Genomic DNA, 22,701 nt, shown 5'->3' on the forward strand with positions numbered 1-22,701 from the left:
ACAAAATTGGCAAACCTTTGGCTAGACAGAATACTCCAATTAGGAAAATCAGAAAAAGTGGGACATTACTACCAACCTTACAGAAATGAAAAAGATTTTAAGAGAGTATTACAACAGTTACACACCAACAAATTTACCTAGATGAAATGGTAAATTCCCAGAAACACAAAATTCCCAAAACTCAAGAAAAAGAAAATCTGAATAGACCTATAACAAATAAAGAGATTGAGTCAGTAATCAAAAACTTCCCAACAAAGAAAGCCCAGGACAAGATGTTTCACTTGTGAACTCTACCAAACATTTAAAGAAGAATCAACACCAATCACTCAAATACTTCTAGATAAAAGAAGAGGAGGGAACATTTTCTAAGTCATTCTATGATGCCAGCATTATCTTGATACCAAAGGCATCACAAGAGAACTGCAAAACAAAATCCCTTACAAATATCAATAAAAAATCCTCAACAATATCTATTTAAAACTAGAAAGCTTTTAGAAGATAACAGAGGCAAATCTTTATGACCTTGGATCTGGCAATGATTTCTTAGATATGACATCAAAGGTGACTATAACAACAACAAAATAGATATAAATTGGACTTCATCAAAATTTAAAACTTTGGGCACCAGAGGACACTGTCAAAGAGTAAAAAGACAACTCACAGAAAGGGAGAAGATATTTGCGAATCATAACTGATAAGGGTCTCATCCAAAATATATGAAGAACTCTTACAATTCAACATTAAAAAGACAAAAGACAACCAAGATAGAATTGTTTGGTCACTATATTGTACACCTGAAATTAACATAACACTATATGCTAATTATGCTTCAATAAAATAAAGACAACTCGATTTAAAAACTGAACAAAGGACTTGAATAGACAATTCTCCAAAAAAGACATAAGATAACCAATGAGCACATGAAAAGATGCTAAATGTCATTAGTCATTAGGGAGATGTAAATCAAAAGCACAATGAAATACTACTTCACATTCACAAGGGTAGATAAAAACAAACAAAAATAGAAAGTAACAAGTGCTGGGAAAAGTGTGAAGAAATTGGAACCCTCCTACTCTGCTGATGGGAATGTAAAATGGTACAGACACTGTGGGAACATTTTGGCAGTTCCTCAAACGGTTCAACATGTGACCCAGCAATTCTACTCCAAGGTATATATTCAAAAGAATTAAAAACTTGTGTTCAAACAAAAACCGACAAAGGAATATTCCTAGCAGCACTCTTCACAATAGCCAAAAGGTAGTAGAAACAACCCAAATGTCCATCAACAAATGACTAGATAAACAAAATGTGGTATATCCATATTTTGAAATACTATTCAGCTATAAAAATGAAGTACAGAGATATGCTACAACATGGGTGAAACTTAAAAACATGCTAAGCGAAAGAAGGTAGGCATAAAATATTCTCTGATCCCATTTATATAAAATCTCCACAATAAGCAAATCCATAGAGACAGAAAACAGATTAGTGGTTGCCAGGAACAGTGGGGGTAGGAGTGACTTCTCAGTGGGTACAGTGTTCCCTTTTGGGATAATCAAAATGTTTTGGAACTAGAGAGTTGGAGATGGTTTCATAACATTGTGTACTAAGTGGCCCTGAATTGTGCCCTGTAAAATGGTTAAAATGGTGAGTAAAATAAAATAAGTGAATAAAATGTCAATAAAATTTTTTAAATACTAAGCTTTATTATGTAAAATGCTATAGTCTGTACAAAGGAATATTACATTATCACATACATAACAAAAGAGACTGTAATAGGACTACAATATGGATTCTTAACATTTTGTGCTATAAAGAGCAGAAGAAATATTTCTCTCTGACTCAGTGCCAACTTAAAATAATTTTTAAAATAAATATATTTTGATCTATACATATTTTCTAATGTTTGATTTTGTCATTTCCAAGAGAAACAAGGGCTAGATTTGTGGCCTTAGGGACATCATTTCAAAGCAATCTATCCCCTGAACAGGTTCATAAGAGTCATGTATTTTATCAAAATTGCCAAATTCTTAATCAGACAGAGTGAAGATAGTTCTTACTTATACTAGTATGTCAATCTATGGATTAAAAAGTTGTCACTTGGGGCGCCTGGGTGGCACAGCGGTTAAGCGTCTGCCTTCAGCTCAGGGCGTGATCCCTGCGTTCTGGGATTGAGCCCCACATCAGGCTCCTCTGCTATGAGCCTGCTTCTTCCTCTCCCACTGCCCCTGCTTGTGTTCCCTCTCTCGCTGGCTGTCTCGATCTGTCAAATATACAAAATCTTAAAAAAAAAAAAAAAGTTGTCACTTGTTTATCTCTTTTTATAAAGGATAAATAAATGTATTGAGAGTAAATTAATCTATAGACTAGTTCGTTCAGTCAGCAAATAAACATCTGCTGTGTGCCAGGTACTGTGCTAGGTACTCGGTCATCACTGACTTACTTTTTTTCTTTCTTTCTCTGGAGGGTTGGGGTGGTAGGGGAAAGAGGAGAGGAAGGGGAGGGGGAATCACTGACTTATTTTTAAACCTGTGAATAATCATTTCAGAACCATTTCAGGCTTCTCTAAGACTGACAAAGGTATTTTATTTTGTATAAATGAATTATAATATTAATAAGCAAAAATATTACTAAACATTTTGAGTGCTTTACTGTAAGTTAACCACCACTCTGATTACCTTACCTATGTAAATTTAATTTTTACAACAACTCTGAGTTAAGTACATTTTATGCTCATTTTACATGATGGGGATACTAAGAGGCTAAGTAATTTTTGGAAAGGGACATAGCTGCTCTTAAGTAGAGGAACAGGCATATGAGGCAGTCTGGCCCTAGTAGCTGCACTCTTAACTCATTCACCTGCCTGAGTGACAATTTTCAAGTTTATCCTGAGAAAATGGTTTTCATAATCTAAAAATATTTTAGATCTTTCTTTCCTCTCTGTATTCTGTAATATAACTTCATTAATTCAAACTATGAACCAAGGTGCTACTCATAGTCTGAAATGTTATTATAGAAGATGGTAAATTAGATTTTCTCTAAGCTTCCATGTAGTTTTAGTATTCTGTGATCAATGCAAGTTTATAAGAAAATCAAGTTCTCATTTAAGTTAGCAGTTCTTTATCAGCCCCAATATCCCCCTTTTAAAATAAATATTTTATAATGCCAGCTATATAGTTTTAAACTCATGAAAATATAAGCTGTCAAAGTATAAAGTCATCAAAAATAATTTTAGTACCTTAATTGTACTATACATTTCTATAAGAAGAAAACAAATTGTTGTAGGATAACATTGCAGTGTGTGTGTACTCAGGACTATATAAGAAGACATAGTGAGACAGTCTTTGTCCCTCTTTACAATGAATAAGTTGAATATGAGAAAAATAAGATGACAGGAAAATGTAAGGCAGAGACAAGGCTGCCAATACAGAGTTCCAGGGATATAGTTTGCATAAAGTACAATGTAAATAGTGCCATCTGGAGTTCTGCAGTGACATAGCCCTGAGTAAAGCTACGGTTATTAGAAAATAACGTCAGTAGTAATAGAAAAAAGTGAAAGAGGGAAATAATGTTTCAAAGTAGAAATAACACAAGACAAATTATAGAATGTCAAGTTGAAAAACTAAGGAAGGATAATATTCTTGCAAATCAGTCAGTTTTTGTATGGATAGTATCAGAATAATTCAGTGTTAATGCCATGGGATGGAATACTAACAAAGATTGCAAAAAGTGTATCTTCTATCTTGAAACAGGTGCACCTTTTAAGGTGTTTCTAAATTTCATTCTCATTTAATCCTCAAAAACCTTATGTGGTAGGTTTTCTTGTTACTCCTTTTATATAGAAGGGAATTCCAGGCAATCTAGCTTACCACATTATGCTGTTTCTACTTTAACACTCTTTAAGTTTTAGTCTTTTTATATTGTTGAAAAGGCAGATATTCGGATTACCTGTGTGTTATCAAAATCAAGCATTATGTAGGGCTTAGTAGAATGGATAGAATTGTAGTTAGAGTCATGTTTAAAGAAGTGTTATCTTCTGCTTGTGAAGAATTTATAATTTTGAAAGATACCTTTGCTAAAACATTCAGTACCAGTTCTTGAAATGAAGATGTCATATTCCTTCTTCATACTTCATTAACCCAGTTTATAGATGAGGAAGAAGAGTAAAGAGAAACAAACTTTTGTAGAGGATAAGGAAAATTATTCTAGAAGAGACTGCTCTGGCCTTTGCAGTAATAAGGCATTTTTAAGGGTCAGCCTTGCTTTACTGCCTTAGAGTCATGACAGCATCTAGAAGAATGCCCTTGTGGCGGGTACTCAGTGAGTGGGTGAAGGAATGAATACCACTCTGTACTTGTCACAACATCTTGCCACCACCAAACAAAGCATCTGTCAGGAGATGTGTTTAAGAAAAATTCCAGGTAAATCATGGCATTGCTAGCCATTCAGCCTCATGTTTGATACCGTTTCCTTTGTGGTCCTTCATCCTGTCCACCATATTCAAATGTATATACATACATACACAGAATTACATATACATGTGTATGTGTATATATACATACATACATATATATATATATGTGCATATGCACAGGGAAATGTCAGCACTGGTGTTCATAATTATGACCCAGCATTATCAAAAGAAGGTTAAAATTATTATAATATTTGAGAAGTAAATAAGTGCATATTAATTTAGAAAGATTAATTATCCCATACCTCAAAAAGAACGTAAAAATGGTGGTTAAGTATTTAATGGGTTAAGCTTATTATTTTAAAAACTCAGTAATACAGAACATCTTATTCCCAGTCAGTGCCAAATAACAGATGTTCTTGTATATTAAAAACAGTACTGTTCTGTAAGAACAAGTCAGATCAACAAGTATTTATTAAACACATTTAGTATAGCCAACATTCAGTACTTTGGGGGATACAAAAGAAATAGAAGACCCAGTACTCACTGTAACTATAAAGGATGTCAGAAGTAAATCCCTTTCCTCCTCCACCCGCCCCCAGTAGTCTTTTTAAATATTAGATAAAATTTATGGTGAAGGAAGATTGGCTTCTAGAAACCAAGAAATTCTTAGTTTAAGACCAAAGTAATAGAAACATGTAATGTGCTATTCATTTTGTCTATAAAACATGGGATATTAGTAGCAGTCATGTTGTAGCTGTCATCATTTTTAAAAAGAATGGGAGAGGGGTAGCATATTAAAAATAAGATTTTTTTTTTAGGAATATAACCAAATCATCAGATAAGGGAATACTAAATTACTTAAGATATTCACTAAGCCAGTGTTTTTTTGAAAAATTGTATAAGAGGAAAAAGGATGTTTATCAAATATCTTCTATGTACCCCATGCTAGCCAAGTTCTTTCCATATTACCATTGTTCATGTACATTTGAGAGTCTTCAAAATCTATAACTAAGATGGAGTGTTCCTACCCCAACCCCACTCCAACTGGGAACACATAATACATGATCTATTTAAAAATAGTCCTTGCAGGAAACAGAAGGGGACTGAGAACCTTCAGCGAAGCATTCCTTGGGAGGTTAATCCCTATTCAGGAACAAATAAAGTGTACTTAAATAATTTCAGGTACAAAATGAAATCAGGAGAATTTATATTCTTTATTATAATGTTATGGTTAAATAATTGCCAAAATAGAGTTCTCTGCTTCGCTTCTAAAATTCCATGTAATTTTTGTAACAAATTGAATCAAGATCAATTATTGCACAGTTACAACAAGAGCTTTAAGAATGGGATAAATAAAGTTTGTGTTGGGTTTGGTAATAGCTTACCTCCAGTGAATGGAACATAAGGATTCTGTGTCTTTATCAGAACTATCCAAAAGTTACACTCAAATCTGTTGATCATATTTGCAGACCTTTTTTAATTCAATGCAGTGAAATAGTATGTTAATGCAAGATTATAATAGAGTAGAAGTTACAAAGTGATGCAAGACTTTTCCAAACTTTTACATGATCGTGTATAGTCACACCACTCTGTAGTATTCAACTCTTTGTTCTCTCTCATGTCCCTTGTAGATGAAATACAAAACCAGTATTTCATAAAGTGTATTACCATATCAGTGATTGCAGTAATTTAAGCTTGTTTTATGTGGCCCTCGTGTGGTTGCAGTCAGTGAATTGTATAAATGAGAATCAGATCCATAAACATTTTTCAGGTTTATTTTGAAAGCCCATTTATGTCACTAATAAGGACTACTTTCCGTCATTTACAACATAATAGCCAAATTTTAGGTTGTAAAATATATCAAAATTTTTCTTGGAAATAATGAAACGCTAATATTTCCAGGATAGTATTACTGGTGTTTATGTTAGTTAAAGGAAAGGTCCTTTTACTCTGAATTCCTTGAAGATGAAATCATCATATATGATCTGTTTGAAAACTACCATATGGTATTTCTTTGCAGTTGAGAGTTTAATTTTGAGGTTTATTTTTAAATGTGACAAAATATCTCACAATTCCTATCCTTCAAAAATCTATCTAAGTTAAGATATTAATTCTCCCCTGGGGCAGCCTCAGCTAGTTTCTCACTTCTGTGATAATAAACTTATAGTTTCTGCTGAATTTGTTTATAATTTCAAGAAAACAAAAAGAAGCAACATGTGAGCTTGTAAGATTTTTTTTAATCTCTTCTAAGGTTTTGTGAAGATTTACAATAGATTATTTTATGTATGGTATAGTTGGTTTTTTAGTGTTATGTTTGAAACAGGCCACCTTTGTCTCCCCTCTAAAACACACACAGCCTTTGATTATTGACTCTATTTTTGACTCATTTTTTTTTGTTATTGAAGGATCAAATAATAAGCAAATGCAATTATCTCTCATTTTCATCCTTACAGTTCTTCTTACACTCAAGTCAGTAAAATTTCTGGTAATCCATTTCTTTTATCATTAATAGTAGTACATTAATACTACTTGCTTAGTAGTCCCTACCATTTAAAAAGAAAAAAGCAAAATTAGTCTAATCTTATTTCTCAATATATTTGAAACCCTGACACATACTGAAAGTACCCTATACAAAATTCTTATTTTATACTATCATGTATTTTGTCAAAGGCTTTTGCCCAGCTGACAAAGTTTATTTATTCACCACGCTAACCTGTCATACCCACTGTCAAGACTTGCCCATCTAATCCCCAGATTTGTGTTTTCAATAATGTGGTTTCCCACCTCTGAACTGCTTTTGCACCTAAATCCAAACATTTTAGCACTAAATTACTTTGTAATTTGTTTCGCTTCTCCCTAATTCTACATTCACTTACTAAGGAAATATACTGTTTTCCCTTTTTTTGAATTATCCATACTGTGATGAGTAACTTAGTGATCGATTATTTGGAAGTGGGAAGGGAAAGTCTTCATTTTCTTATCACAAAACTCAATGAAAAAAGTGTGTGTTGTCTAAGAATATTGGAAGTCCCTTTCTTGCGCCCAGTAACATTGTAAAGTACCTCCTCCACCTTTTTTTTTTCTTGCCTTCACATTTACTTAATCAGTAGTGATTCGTGTAATCCAGTCAAGTCTTTTAGAAGATGACGGTTAGTATTTTTTGCTTTACTGGTTAGAGAAGGCCAAATGGATACAGATGTGCCATTTAATGTCATCCATTCCTTCTTTTGTCTGTGTTGTCAGAAACATTTGGTAGCAGAAATTTCCTTCAACAGTGAGCTCCTTAACAGACGATGAGATGCCAATAAAAAAATGGAGAACAAATAAAAAGAACAGAGTATTACCCAGGAAATTTCCTTTCAAATTATCAGAGGGAACAGCTCCCTCTATTAATTGTATATTTAAAAGACTCTTGAGAATAGGATATCTCCAATATGCCAACACCCAATTTATGGGACCTTTTTATTGATTAAATAGGACAATTACATTTAAATACCATATGGTAGGGATACTTTATGTTCTGCTGAAAAGCACTCAGCCTGAAATGAGGCTATAATTTTAACAAACTACCAAAAGTAAAGTGTAATTCATAATCTTAGATCTGGACAGCTCTCCATCTGTACATGTTACAGCTAAAATCTAAGAGTTCAACTTAGGACCAAAGAGTTGGGGGGGCTAGAGGAGTTTGTTATAATTATAGTCAAATTGGGTCAAAACTCATTTTTTTTATTTTGCTTGAAGAAGGATGCTATCTATACTCCAGTGCTCTTTGATTTAATCTATAGTTTTGGCTTCTTAATATGTCAGTAAATTAATTTAAAAGCTTTTTCTTTGAGATTTCCCTTGCAAACATTTAAATAGGTATACAGTATATTTCATATAGCTCTGATTTTTAGTCAAGATAGTTTAATTTGATAATGTTATATTTTATATTTTGATAGTGTATTATCTTTCCATGTGTTTGATTATGTCTATTAAGAAGGCTATGAATCCTTATAGCTTTTCTCTTTTTGTGACGTACCACTTCCCTGAAAAGTATGCTTCTCTGGTTGTAATTAACTTTAAGTAGTTTTATTCATTATAAATAAATTTGGAAATGTTAATATGAATTTTCAAATTTATTTTTTTCCTGTTACAGTAGAAACTCTCTTATCTGACATGGTCTAAACCTATAGTTTGTTAAATAAACAAAAAGTCAGTTAACTCAACCAACAAAACTAAAAGACAACCTACTGAATGGGAGAAGATACTTGCAAATGACACATCTGATAAAGGGTTAGTATTCCAAAATATATAAAGAACTTATACAACTCAACACCAAAAAAAACAAACAGTCCAATTAAAAATGGGCAGAAGACATGAAGGGACATTTCTCCAAAGAAGACATACAGGTGGCCAACAGACACATGAAAAGATGCTCAGCATCACCCATCATCAAGGAAATGTAAATCAAAGCCACAATGAGATAGCACTTCACACCTATTAGAATGGCTAAAATCAAAAAGAAACAAGAAGCATTGATAAGGACATGGGGGAAAAGGAACCCTCATGCACTGTGGGTAGGAATGCAAACTGCTGCAGCCACTATGGAAGATGGTATGGAGGTTCCTCAAAAAATTAGAAATAGAACTCTATCGTACAATCCAGAAATCGCACTACTGGGTATTTACCCAAAGCATACAAAAGCACTAATTTGAAAAGATGTATGCACCCCTGTATTTATTGCAACATTATTTACAATGGCCAAACTGTGGAAGCAGGCCAAGTATCCATCAATAGATGAATGGATAAAGAAGATGTGGTATGTATTTGTGTGTGTGTGTATATGTATAACACATATATTGTACATGGAGCTAGAGAATATAGTGCTAAGCAGAATAAGTGAGAGAAAGACAAATATCATGATTTCACTCATATATGGAATTTAAGAAACAAAACAAGCCAAGGGGGTAAAAAATGAGAAATAGACAAACCAAGAATCAAGTCTCAACTACAGAGCACAAACTGATAGTTACCAGAGGGGAGGTGGGTCAGGGGATGGGTGAAGTAGGTGAAGGGGATTAAGAGTACACTTATCTTGATGAGCACTGAGTAATATATGGAACTATTGAATCACTATATTGTATACCTGAAACTAATATAACACTGTATATTAACTACATTGGAATTTAAATTTAATTAATTAATTAGTTTTTTTTAAGCATGAGGTTCTGTCAGGATAAAGTACTGTTTAAAAATTAGACTAAAATTTGGTTCATTGGACCAGATTATTAAAATACTCTTCATTAATTGATCAGTTTTCGTAGAATATCCTTATTCATAATTTGTACCTCTGGTTTTCTTCATTTGAAAGGAAAAAATCATGAAAATATTCTGATACGTATTTATTCAATTTATATAATAGCAAACAAAAATCAAATACGTATTAGAGTAAGTTCAAAAGAATGGAGCCTTTAAACCATTCTCTTACGAGACTCACTGAATTTGCAAGACAGTCCTATTTATTATTCCAATAGTAGTAAAGTATATGCTAGCAGAGCACTTAATTATGCAAGAGGCAATGGAGAAGAAAGAAATATTCAGTTGTCATAATTAATAATCTTATTCATTGTGGGGAGTGAAACGCAATTGCACAAACCATTGGTAAATGTGATTCCCCTCTTCAATTAAATTATAATTGTTTCCCTTGTGTAGTAAATAGAGATGAAAAGTTTTGATTTGGCAAGAGAAAAGAGTATGCTTCTAAATTATGTAATCAAGTAGATAATCATTTTGAAAACCATTTATGTTAGTTTATATATAACTATAATATTTCATGATCGGAGACCCTATAATTTCTACAAAGGAGAAAAAATATTTGAAATAATGTGCTTGGGCACAGAATAGCAGCATTGTTCAATACATATGTCTACTGTTTTTGAACTAAATCTTTCCCTAAACTTTAAACATATATTCCTTAAGTTTGTTGAAATTGTTTTATGGTCCCTAATGAGATATGAACTATAAACCCTTGAAGAAAAGGTCTAAGGCATTCTAATGAGCTGTCTTAATTCTTAATTTAAATTCTTAAAGACCAGAATTCTGTGGGTACTTTGCCAACCACTCACCACTTCTGCCTCCTGCCATGCTAACTCTGTCACACTCTGTACCAATGAGATATAACTGGCTGAGTGTGAAGGATGAGCAGGACAGCTAGCAGTCTGGGTGGAAGAGTAGCACTTCTTGCAGTAGAGTGCCGTTGAGATTTCTAAGTCTTGATCTCTACTATGAGGTTGGGAAAGAAATTGAGATAGAAAGCCATATCAGTGAGTAGCTTGGTCCTTGTCACTATGGATTTGTAAGTATTGAGGAGAGGAAGAGTAGGAGGAACCAGGTATCTGTTCCTTCAATCAACCTTTAATCTGGTAGCTTTCAGTCAAGGCCACCTCTGATACGGAGAATTGGTAAAGTGAGCCAGATCAGAGAAGGTATAAGATAAGTAGCCCCTGGCATGGAAAGCCAAAAGCAGAAAGAATAAACAAGTATGGAAATTATTTCCCTAAATTCACATCACATCACCTCATACTAGCTTCTTTATATGTTATTTTGAAAAGTGGGAGTTTAGGGTATGTGTGTGTGTTAAGCACCCCTGGCAGAAATTGTTATTGAAATGACTACTGAAGTAACAATACAACCTATGTAGTGAACTGGAAATTTAAAGATTCTGCCCACAAAATAAAGATTATATGAATAATTTAATTTGATTGCTGTGTTACAGTGTTGTGGTGTTAAATTAGAAAATGTGACTCTTTTTCTATGACTGTGGTGAAACTTAAATTCTTCATACTACTTTCACATTTTCTATAATAATTATGTTACAGTTTTTTTTTTTTAACTTATACTTTAGGTATAAATGTCTATGCATTATAATCTCCAGTTAATAGCTTTGAATAAATTCATGGAAGTGTCATTTTTTTAGTAGTGATATAGCAAAAATATTTAACATTGTATTCCTATTCTTTTATTAGGATTTGGAACTTGGAAGGAATGCAGACAGCTCATTTTGTTCTTCATTCCCCTGGAATGAGTGTGTGCTGGCATCCGGAGGAAACTTTTAAGGTTGTTATTTATAACTTAGCTTTCTTCTATTAAGCTGAAAAGACATATACCTGTGTAATACATGCATATATAGAGGAGAAAAATCAATTACTTTCTCCACCTCAGAGATTCTAATTGTCATAAATGCATTTGGACTAGTCTAGAATTCTGTAACTTAAAAACTCTCTATAATTAAGTTTTTATTTTACAGCCATCATCTATAAATGACATTTTTCAGAGTACATTTTTCCTCCCTTTTGGTAGATTGCAATCTAAAAACAGATGCCCAGACTATCTAGTAGCAGTATTCATTAAAAAAAAAAAAAAAAAAGTAAAAATCCATGCTTGAAGCCATAATACATAAACAAAGCATCAGTGGCAAATTTGAGCTAGCTGCAGTGGTATTCAACTCCTATACAAAGTAGAGCTTTCAAAAATTCTAAAAATACACTGCAAGTTATTATCAATTGACCTTTATTCTTATTTCATTGAGAAGATAGGACTCATTCAACAAGAGTTTGTTGAATGACTCTCATTTGCCAGTATCTGCTCTTGGGCATCACTGTATTTTATCTTTCCCTAGAAGCTAAGAAGTTACCGTGTTCATCTTGTTAAAGTTAATTCTTCAGCTGTGTAGATCTCATGCTAGTTCCCTAGGCATCTTGCTTTTGTATCTAATGTCTTAATGCTTCTCCATTGACTCTTTTCCATCCTCATATTTACACAAAAAGATAAGCTTGATTAATTATAACAAACACTTATATAGTACTAAATATACTTGGCCCATTGCCAGCATTTCATGTTAGCTCACTTAATCTTCATGGCAACCTCATGAGATACCAACTATGATGACCCTCATTTTACAGATAAGGAAACCATTTCTGTCACTTCTATCTTGAAACACTGCTCACTTGATTTTCAAAAATGCATTATTCTGGTCCTCTTGAGCATCTCTGCATGTGTCTTCCCTTTTTCTTTCTCCTCTGCTAACTCTTCTTTTACCATGTATTTGTGAATTGTTGGAAGAGGTAGTTCTCAACTGCCCTCTGCCCTCTAGGTGTAAGAGAGGGTAAAGCCCCTGCCCTTAAGTTACACAATGACTGGCTTATAAGGAAGAAGAACATGTAAATACAACAACACAGATTTTAAGCGTTGGAATAAAAAAATCTAGTAAGTAGATCAATGACATAAAAAAGGATTAATCAGATCTGCTCATAGCCTTCACAGAGGAGGTAATCCTGGGTTGAGATGTCCCAGATTATGTAAGCATGTTCTCTGAGCCTTGGGATACCATGAAAACTTGTTTCAGACATGTTGGATCTTTCATCAGTAGAACTGTGCATTCTGTATATGTGCATGAGTAAAATTTTCCAATTTATTCATATTACATATGTAGGGATTGTTCCTTATATAAGTATTGTCGTATATTATTATTTTTTATAAGATTTCTCCACTGTAGCAGTGAGTCTATGTGAAGTATAACAAAAATTCTACCTAAATGTTAATATCACCATGTAAAATACAGTAGGCTACCTTTTTTTTTTTCCTAGAGAGAGCAAACGAGGTGGGGGCTCAGTAGGAGAGGAAGAGAGGTGTTTTCTTTTGTTGGTTTTTTTTTTTTAGTTTTTATTTATTTGAGAGAGAGAGAGACAGAGTGAGAGAGAGAATACAAGTGGGGTGAGGGGCAAAGGGAGAAGCAGACTCTCCACTGAGCAGGGAGACCAATCTGGGCCTTGATCCCGGGACTCCAGCATCATGACCTGAGCCGAAGGCAGACGCTTAACTTACTGAGCCACCCGTGCACCCCAGAGAGAGAGAGTCTTAAGCAGCCTCCATGCCCACCATGGAGCCTGACACAGGACTCAATCTCCCAACCCCGAGATCATGACCTGAGCTGAAATCAAGAGTTGGACACTTAACCAACTGAGCCACCCAGATGCCCCAAATAGGCGACTTTTTTAAAATCTGTGACCTAGAAGAGAAATGAGAACTTTTCTTACAGCTTCTATCCCAAAACTTGTATCTCAATGCTTGTGATTCAGATCCCTCTCCTCCATATGCTTTAAGTTAATTTCTGTCTTTCTTCTGTATATCATTAAAACCCCATCCCACCCCACCTCCTTTTTTTTTATTGTTTCCATGACTTCAGAATGTTTGAAAGTCCCTACTGTAGATCACATCCACTCAAAATCCTGAAATCGCTTTTGATGTCTTCCCTCCATATATGCAAACTTTTCCAGGTTTTTAATTTTTCCTTCCCTAGGAACACATTACTAGAACACATTCCTCTGTCGTTAAGGTGCATTCTTCACCTTTCTGTTCCCACCAGTAACTCTTGCCAAGGCTTAGCTGTTTCAAAAGTTTTGGCTCTCCACTCTGATTTTTCTTGCCTACTTTAGTTTAATCTTAAAATACCAGTTTCTTCATGTCACCCCTAGACTCAAAAACCTAAAATACAGAAAGGTGACACAGCAGTGATTAAGAGTATGACCTCTTGAGATAACTGCCTGGAGTCGAATCCCAGTTCCACCACTTACTAACTGTAATACCAGGCAAGTTACAAAAGCTCTCTCAGTCACTGCCTTTACTTCCTCCTCTTGTAAAATAGAAACTCATGAAGACTAAGGGAGTGAACTCTTAAAAGTCCTTAAAAGAGAACCTGGCACATTATAAGCACTCAATCAATTTTAGCTGCTTATCATTATTGACACTTATTACTACTAAATCAATCAAGTAGTTTTCTGTGGTCTTTTTTTTTTTTTAAATGATTTTTTATTATATTATGTTAGTCACCATACAGTACATCCCCGGTTTCCGATGTAAGGCTCGATGATTCATTAGTTGTGTATAACACCCAGTGCACCATGCAATACGTGCCCTCCTTACTACCCATCACCGGTCTATCCCATTCCCCCACCCCCCTCCCCTCTGAAGTCCTCAGTTTGTTTCTCATAGTCCATAGTCTCTCATGTTTCATTCCCCCTTCTGATTACCCCCCCTTTCTTTATCCCTTTCTTCCCCTACCGATCATCCTAGTTCTTATGTTCCATAGATGAGAGAAATCATATGATAGTTGTCTTTCTCTGCTTGACTTATTTCACTTAGCATTATCTCCTCCAGTGCTGTCCATGTTGTAGCAAATGTTGAGAACTCGTTCTTTCTGATAGCTGAGTAATATTCCATTGTATATATGGACCACAACTTCTTAATCCAGTCATCTGTTGAAGGGCATCTCGGCTCCTTCCACGATTTAGCTATTGTGGACATTGCTGCTATGAACATTGGGGTGCATATGGCCCTTCTCTTCACTACGTCTGTATCTTTGGGGTAAATACCCAGTAGTGCAATGGCTGGATCATAGGGTAGCTCAATTTTTAACTTTTTAAGGGACCTCCACACTGTTTTCCAGAGTGGCTGTACCAACTTGCATTCCCACCAACAATGTAGGAGGGATCCCCTTTCTCCACATCCTCTCCAACAATTGTTGTTTCTTGCCTTGTCTATTTTTGCCATTCTAACTGGCGTAAGGTGGTATCTCAGTGTGGTTTTGATTTGAATTTCCTTGATGGCTAATGATTTTGAACATTTTTTCATGTGTCTGTTAGCCATTTGTATGTCTTCATTGGAAAAGTGTCTGTTCATATCTTCTGCCCATTTTTTGATTTGTTTATTTGTTTCTCGTGTATTGAGTTTGAGAAGTTCTTTGTAGATCTTGGATACCAGTCCTTTATCTGTAGTGTCAATTGCAAATATATTCTCCCATTCCGTGGGCTGCCTCTTAGTTTTTCTGACTGTTTCCTTGGATGTGCAGAAACTTTTAATCTTGATGAAGTCCCACAAATTCATTTTATCTTTTGTTTCTCTTGCCTTTGGGGATGTGTCATGAAAAAGGTTGCTTTGGCCGATGTCGTAGAGGTTGTTGCCCATGTTCTCCTCTAGAATTTTGATGGATTCCTGTCTCACATCGAGGTCTTTCATCCATTTGGAGTTTATTTTTGTGTATGGTGTGAGATAGTGGTCAAGTTTCATTCTCTTGCATGTAGCTGTCCAATTTTCCCAGCACCATTTATTGAAGAGACTGTCTTTTTCCCACCGGATGTTTTTTCCTGCTTTATCAAATATTAGTTGCCCAAAGAGCCGAGGGTCCATTTCTGGGCTCTCTATTCTGTTCCATTGGTCTATGTGTCTGTTTTTGTGCCAGTACCATGCTGTCTTTGTGATCACAGCTTTGTAGTACAGCTCGAAATCCGGCATTGTGATGCCCCCAGCTTTGTTTTTCCTTTTCAACAGTTCCTTGGAGATTCGGGGCCTTTTCTGTTTCCATACAAATTTAAGGACTGTTTGTTCCAGTTCTTTGAAAAATGTCCTTGGTATTTTGATCGGGATAGCATTGAAAGTGTAGATTGCTCTGGGTAGCATGGACATTTTAACTATGTTAATTCTTCCGATCCATGAGCATGGAATATCTTTCCATCTTTTTATGTCTTCCTCAATGTCTTTTAAGAGTGATTTATAGTTTCTAGAATATAGGTCCTTTACGTCTCTGGTTAAGTTAATTCCAAGGTAACGTATGGTTTTTGGTGCTATTGTAAATGGGATGGATTCCCTAATTTCTCTTTCTTCGGTCTCGTTATTCGTGTATAGAAATGCAACTGATTTCTGAGCATTTATTTTGTATCCCGCCACGTTACTGAATTGCTCTATAACTTCTAATAGTTTGGGAGTGGCTTCTTTTGGGTTTTCCATATAGAGTATCATGTCATCTGCAAAGAGAGACATTTTGACTTCTTCTTTGCCAATTTGAATACCTTTGATCCCTTTTTGTCGTCTGATTGCTGTTGCAAGGACTTCTAGTACTATGTTGAATAATAGTGGCGAGAGTGGGCATCCTTGTCGAGTTCCTGATCTTAAGGGAAAGGCTTCCAGCTTTTCTCCATTGAGAATAATATTTGCAGTAGGCTTTTCATAGATGGCTTTTATGAGATTGAGAAATGTACCTTCTATTCCTACACTCTGAAGGGTTTTAATCAGGAAAGGATGCTGTATTTTGTCAAATGCTTTTTCGGCATCGATTGAGAGGATCATATGGTTCCTGAGTCTTTTCTTGTTGATATGATGTATCATGCTGATTGATTTGCGAATATTGAACCACGCTTGCATCCCAGGTATGAATCCCACTTGATCGTGATGGATAATCCTTTTAATGTACTGTTGGATTCTATTAGCAAGTATCTTGTTGAGGATTTTGGCGTCCATATTCATTAGGGAAATCGGTCTGTAATTCTCCTTTTTGAGGGGGTCTTTGCCTGGTTTGGGGATCAAGGTAGTATTGGCCTCATAGAATGAGTTTGGTAGCTTTCCTTCTGTTTCTATTTTTTGAAATAGCTTTAGGAGAATAGGTATTATTTCTTCTTTGAATGTTTGGTAGAATTCCCCAGGAAAACCGTCCGGGCCTGGAGTTTTGTTATTTGGAAGGTTGTTTATCACTGACTCAATTTCTTCATAATTAATTGGCCTGTTTAAGGAATCAATTTCTTCCGGTTTCAATCTTGGTAGTTTATAGGTTTCCAGGAAGGATTCCATCTCTTCCAGATTGCTTAGTTTATTGGCATATAGCTGTTGATAAAAATTTCTAATAATCCTTCCAATTTCAATGGTACTCGTCGTGACCTCTCCTTTTTCATTCATAATTTTAATAATCTGGGTCCTTTCTCTTTTCTTTTGGATAAGTCTTGCCAGTGGTCTGTCAATTTTATTGAATCTCTCAAAGAACCAGCTTCTAGTCCTGTTGATCTGCTCTACTGTACTTCTGGTTTCTGCTTGATTGATTTCAGCTCTAATTTTGGTCAACTGCTTCCTCGTGCGTGGATTAGGCCTGTCCCTCTGTTGCTGTTCCAGCTTCTTGAGGTGAGAATATAAAAACTGCATTTTAGATTTTTCTATTCTTTTGAGTGAGGCTTGGATGGCTATGTATTTCCCCCTTAGGACTGCCTTTGCAGTATCCCATAGGTTTTGGACTGTTGTATTTTCATTCTCATTGGTCTCCATAAATTGTTTAATTTGATTTTTGATTTCCTGGTTTATCGAGTCATTCCTGAGCAGGATGGTTCTTAGTCTCCAAGTGTTTGAGTTTCTTCCAAATTTTTCCTTGTGGTTGAGTTCCAATTTCAGAGCGTTGTGGTCTGAGAATATGCAGGGGATAATTTCAATCTTTTGGTATCGGTTGAGACCTGTTTTGTGTCCCAGAACATGGTCTATTCTTGAGAATGTTCCATGGGCATTAGAATAGAATGAGTATTCTTTGGTTCTGGGGTGTAGTGTTCTATATATATCTATGAGGTCCTACTCGTCGAGTATGGCATTCAAAGCCTTTGATTCTTTGCTTAGTTTTTGCCAGGGTGTTCTGTCTATTTCTGATAGTGGAGTGTTGAGGTTCCCTACTATTAATGTATTTTTATTTATATGTCTCTTTATTCTGGTTAAGAGTTGGCTTGTGTATCTTGCTGCTCCCCTGTTGGGGGCATATATATTTATAATTGTCATATCCACTTGTTGAATACTTCCCTTAAGAATAATATAGTGCCCTTCTGCATCTCTAACTATAGTCTGTAGTTTAAAATCCAATTTATCTGATATGAGAATTGCTACCCCAGCTTTCTTTTGAGGTCCATTTGCATGAAAGATGGTACTCCATCCCCTTACTCTCAGTCTGAATGCATCTTTGGGTTTGAAATGAGTCTCTTGTAGACAGCAAATGGATGGGTCATTTCTTTTTATCCAATCTGCAACCCTGTGGCGCTTTATGGGATGGTTCAAACCATTTACATTAAGACTGATTACTGAGAGATATGATTTTAATGTTGCCATGTTGCCAGTAAAGTCTTTGTTTGTATTGGCTGTGACTTTCTGTTCTGTATCACTCTTGGGGCCTTTTTACTTTTATAGAACCCCCCGTAATATCTCCTGTAGGGCTGGTTTCGTGGTTACAAAATTGGTTAGTGACTGGCGATTCTGAAATGTCTTTATTTCTCCATCAATTCTGAATGAGAGCCTTGCTGGATAAAGGATCCTTGGCTGCATGTTTTTCTCTGAAAGAGCTTTAAATATGCTCCCCCAACCCTTTCTCTCATTCCAGGTCTGTGTAGACAGGTCTGACGTAATTCTGATGCTTTTGCCTTGGTACGTGAGAAATTTCTTTGCCCTGGCCGCTTTCAATACTGTATCCTTGCATCTAATATTTGCGAAATGCACTATGACGTGACGTGGCGTAGGTTTGTCATGGTTGAGCTTGGGAGGGGTCCTCTCTGCCTCTTGGACACAAATGTTTGTTTCCCTTGCTAGATTAGGGAAGTTTTCAGCTACAATTTGTTCAAATATCTCTTCTAGACCTCTGTTTTTCTCCACCCCCTCGGGGATGCCGATGATTCTAACATTGGATCGTTTCATTGAGTCAGTAATCTCCCGTAACCTACATTCGTGGGTGTGGATTTTTTTAAGACCATCTTCTATTTTCATTTTTTCCTCTATTAACCCATCCTCCAATTCACTAACCCGTTCCTCTGCTTCTGCGACCCTGGCCGTCAGAGCCTCTAGTTTTGCCTGCATTTGGCTCATAGAATTTTTAATTTCTGTCAGATTCGCTCTCATTTCTGTCCTTAGGGATTCTATATTCTCAGTAACCTTTTCGTTAATAGATTTTTCAATTCTACTCATCATTTTGACCATCGTTACTCTGAATTCCATTTCTGATAATTTGGTTACATCCATATCCATTATTTCTGTGGCAGAGGCCACAGAATCACTGTCTTTTCTTTGCTGGGGGGGGCTTCTCCTTCTTGTCATTCTGATGAAGAGAGGTTGCGGGGTTTCCAGAGCCCAAATTATTGACTGGGTCCCAGGCCGTGCCCCTTGTTTTATAGGGATCTTAGGGATGTGGGCTTCTTCTTTAAAGATTTTATTTATTTATTTATGTGGCAGCCAACCAGCGAGAGAGGGAATAGAAGCAGGGGAGTGGGAGAGGAAGAAGCAGGCTCCCAGCGGAGGAGCCCGATGAGGGACTCCTTTCCGGAACGCCGGGATCACGCCCTAAGCCGAAGGCAGGCGCTCAATGACTGCGCCACCCAGGCACCCGGGTTGTGGGCTTCTTGATTTTTCAGCCTGCCTTCTGTGTTCTGGGGGAGGGGCCTGCCGCGCCGATACTCAGGCAGCCCTGTTTGGGTAGAGTCTTGGCGTCCCCTGCGAGGGGGGATGGGGATGGGCACTCCCTGAGCCGGTTTTTCCAGGCTTTTGTTCTCTGGCGGCTTTCCCTGGCGGTTTGCTGTGCCTCTTCTGAGAGTCAGAGCAGCAGCGGCCAAATTTCAGCCTCTGTCTCAGAACAGAGGAATTGCGGCCCGTTCTCTACTAATGTTCTGGCCACTTTAACTCTGTTTCTGTTGGTGCTGCTCAACCCTGCAGCGTCCGGGATGTGCGCCCCACACCCGGCGTCCCAGCCCTCACTTCCAGGGCCGGCGCGTCTCTGTCCTTTGTGTTTCTAACGCCGCCAGCCGCCCCGCGCGCGCTCCGGAAGCTCCCGGTCTCAGTCTGGATCCAGTGAGCGCACCGGGATTCCGGTGTCCCGCGAGATGCCTGGTGGCGCGCGCACCCCGCTCACGGTCTCAGTCTGCTGTTTTGCGGTGCCGTCCGCGAGCCCCGCCCGCTCTCCCGTGCAAGTGGCTACCGCTTCCCGGTGCCCGAACACGGCGGCTCCCTCCCCCTTCCGTTTATCTTCCGATATCTGTGCACAGTTTCATGGCTCCCCGCTTCGTACCTCAATACTCAGCGCTGGAGATGTTCATTTGTAGAGATCCAGATGCGTCTTCCTGCGTCTCAGGCTGGTTCCGTGGTTGTTTAGGCTGGTCTGGTACCTATCCAGCTCGACTCGGAGGACGGGCTGAAAACGGTGTCTCCTACTCCTCCGCCATCTTAACCTAAATCCAAGCTTCTGTGGTCTTGACATAGCCAGTCAAGCCCAGAATTTTTGTTCCGTTTTGCTTAGCCTGGATGAAAATGAGGCAGCCAGAGAAGAGAGAGATGGGTCTGTGATTACCCGACTTAATAGAATTCTTATGAAAATCATGAGGTGTGAACTATGCAAAAGAGCACATAATCTGGAAAGCACAAAGAAAATGCTAGCATTTAATAGTTAATAAAAGATACAACAGTCAAACAATCTCAAGAAATTAAGATCTTAAATCCAATTAACCACAATTGGAGCTGGGATTTTACTAGATAGTAATAACAGAACCAAACGTTTAGGATGTCATGGTATCAGAGAAATGGGACTGAGGTCATCTGAGTCTCTGACTAAGAGAGTAGATTGCTGCTAAATCAAATGAAGTGTAACAACTGACACTTGTTGAATGCTTTCTGAGCCAGGAACTTTGCTGAGAGTATTTTACATGTGTTCTCTCATGTAACTCTCACAGAACACTCTGAGGTTGGTAACATTTTTCTATCCATTTTATAGGTAAGAAAACTGAAGCACCAAAAGTTTAATAAGTAATTTGCCCAAAGCCACACAGTAACAGATTTGACCTTCCTCTGGTTCAAGTACTAGTGTTCTGTGCTACAAAAGATACATCCCCTCTGAAAATTCAGTGCATATTCTGTTTATGGTTCTGAGAAGTCCTAAAGGAGAAATTCCCCTGTAAACTTTTTAGCTCCATTAGTTCCCAAAATTATTTAACTTTTTTACTCTATCTGCTTTCAACCAAAAAAATAAAATAAAATCTATCATCACAATTGAGCACAGTTTTAAAAAGATAAATAATTGAGAACTGAGTTTTCAATCTGACTTTAACCTATAATAATAGTGAATTTTTTTTAAAGTGCCTGTTCTGTGCTAAGACCGTTCTAAGTGCTTTACATGTATTAACTCATACCATACTATGAAATAGGTACTGTTATTAGCTCCACTTTTACTGATGAGGACTTAATGCACAGAAAGATCATTCGCTCGAGGTCATACAGCAGACCTAGGACCCACCCAAGCTGTCTGGCTAACAAAGGCTGCATTTTAAACCCACCTGCTTTATCGCCTCTCCTAATTTAGGACCTAGGACCCAGATGGACTTTGCCTGTCCGCAGTCCATAATTTATACCTGAAATCCTGAAGATTTTTTGAGTCAGGCTTAAAATCTCAAATATTTTTATTAGTTCCTAGTGAGGTTTCCTTGGTCTCCTCCCATTTCCACTGCTTCCCCACCCTCAACTATATATTAGCACACCAGACCATTCATCGGTCTTCCCAGTCTAGCTTGTAGTAAGAAATACATGTGCTCTGTAGTCAAACAGACCTGGGTCCAAGACCTGAGTGCAGATGCAGGCTCTGCCACAAGCTAGCAGTGAGACTTCAACAAGTTACTTTTGTCACTCTGTGCCTCAGTCTCCTTTTCTGAAAAATGGGATTAATGATAGTAATTTTTTCATGAAGTCTTTATGAGGATTCAGTAAGGCAGGGCATATAAAGCTCAGTGTTGCATTTGTTTTTGTTATATATGTCGTTGACCTGATGTTATTGTTAGTAGAATCAGAATTATTTTAACATTCTGCCTATTAGAGAATGGTTTTAAATTCTACCTTTTCTATTAAGAATCCCATAATTGGGTGTAAGAGACTTATTCTACTTATATTCTGTGGTCAGTTTTTTTTCATAATTCTGTTCTCTAGATAGGAAATTTCTTGATATCAAGGATCATCTTTTACTTTTGACTTCTGTTGAAATTAGCATAGTATTTTGCATCAACATGTGTACATAGTTGATCTTCCTTATTCACAGATTCTATATCTGCAAGTTTGTCTACTCACTGAAATTTATTTATAACCCAAAATCAGTACCCATGGCATTTCACAGTCGCAGACATGCTCAGAGCAACAAGAAATTCAAGTTGGCTAATGTGCACATTTCCAGCTAAGGCTGAATGAGGCCAGCGCTCTGCCTTCTTGTTTTAGCTCTCATACTCTAAACAAGTGTCCTATTTGTGGCCTATTTAGTGCCACATTTTTGTGCTTTTTGTTGGTGATTTCACCATGTAAAATGGACCCCCAAGCATAAAGTATAAGTGCTAAAGTGCAGTCTAGGGCTCCTAAGTGCCAGAAGGCTGTGATGTGCTTTATGGAGAAAATAATATGGTGTTAGATAAGCTTTATTCAGGCATGAGCTATAGTGCTGT

General features: G+C 36.8%; 1 protein-coding gene across 2 annotated transcripts in view; it reads left to right on the plus strand.

The window, feature by feature from the left end:
* Nucleotides 1–22,701, plus strand: part of NUP37 (nucleoporin 37) — a 45,934-nt gene that overhangs the window by 17,569 nt on the left and 5,664 nt on the right. For both annotated transcript variants that reach the window (XM_045779830.2, XM_045779829.2), the window contains exon 6: nt 11,422–11,512. In XM_045779830.2, coding sequence (XP_045635786.1) covers nt 11,422–11,512 — 91 coding nt within the window. The remainder of the gene's footprint in view (nt 1–11,421; nt 11,513–22,701) is intronic.

This window comes from Ursus americanus, chromosome 17, assembly GCF_024610735.1.
Source record: "Ursus americanus isolate L20-20 chromosome 17, mUrsAme1.1.p, whole genome shotgun sequence".
Classification (NCBI taxonomy): Eukaryota; Metazoa; Chordata; class Mammalia; order Carnivora; family Ursidae; genus Ursus; species Ursus americanus.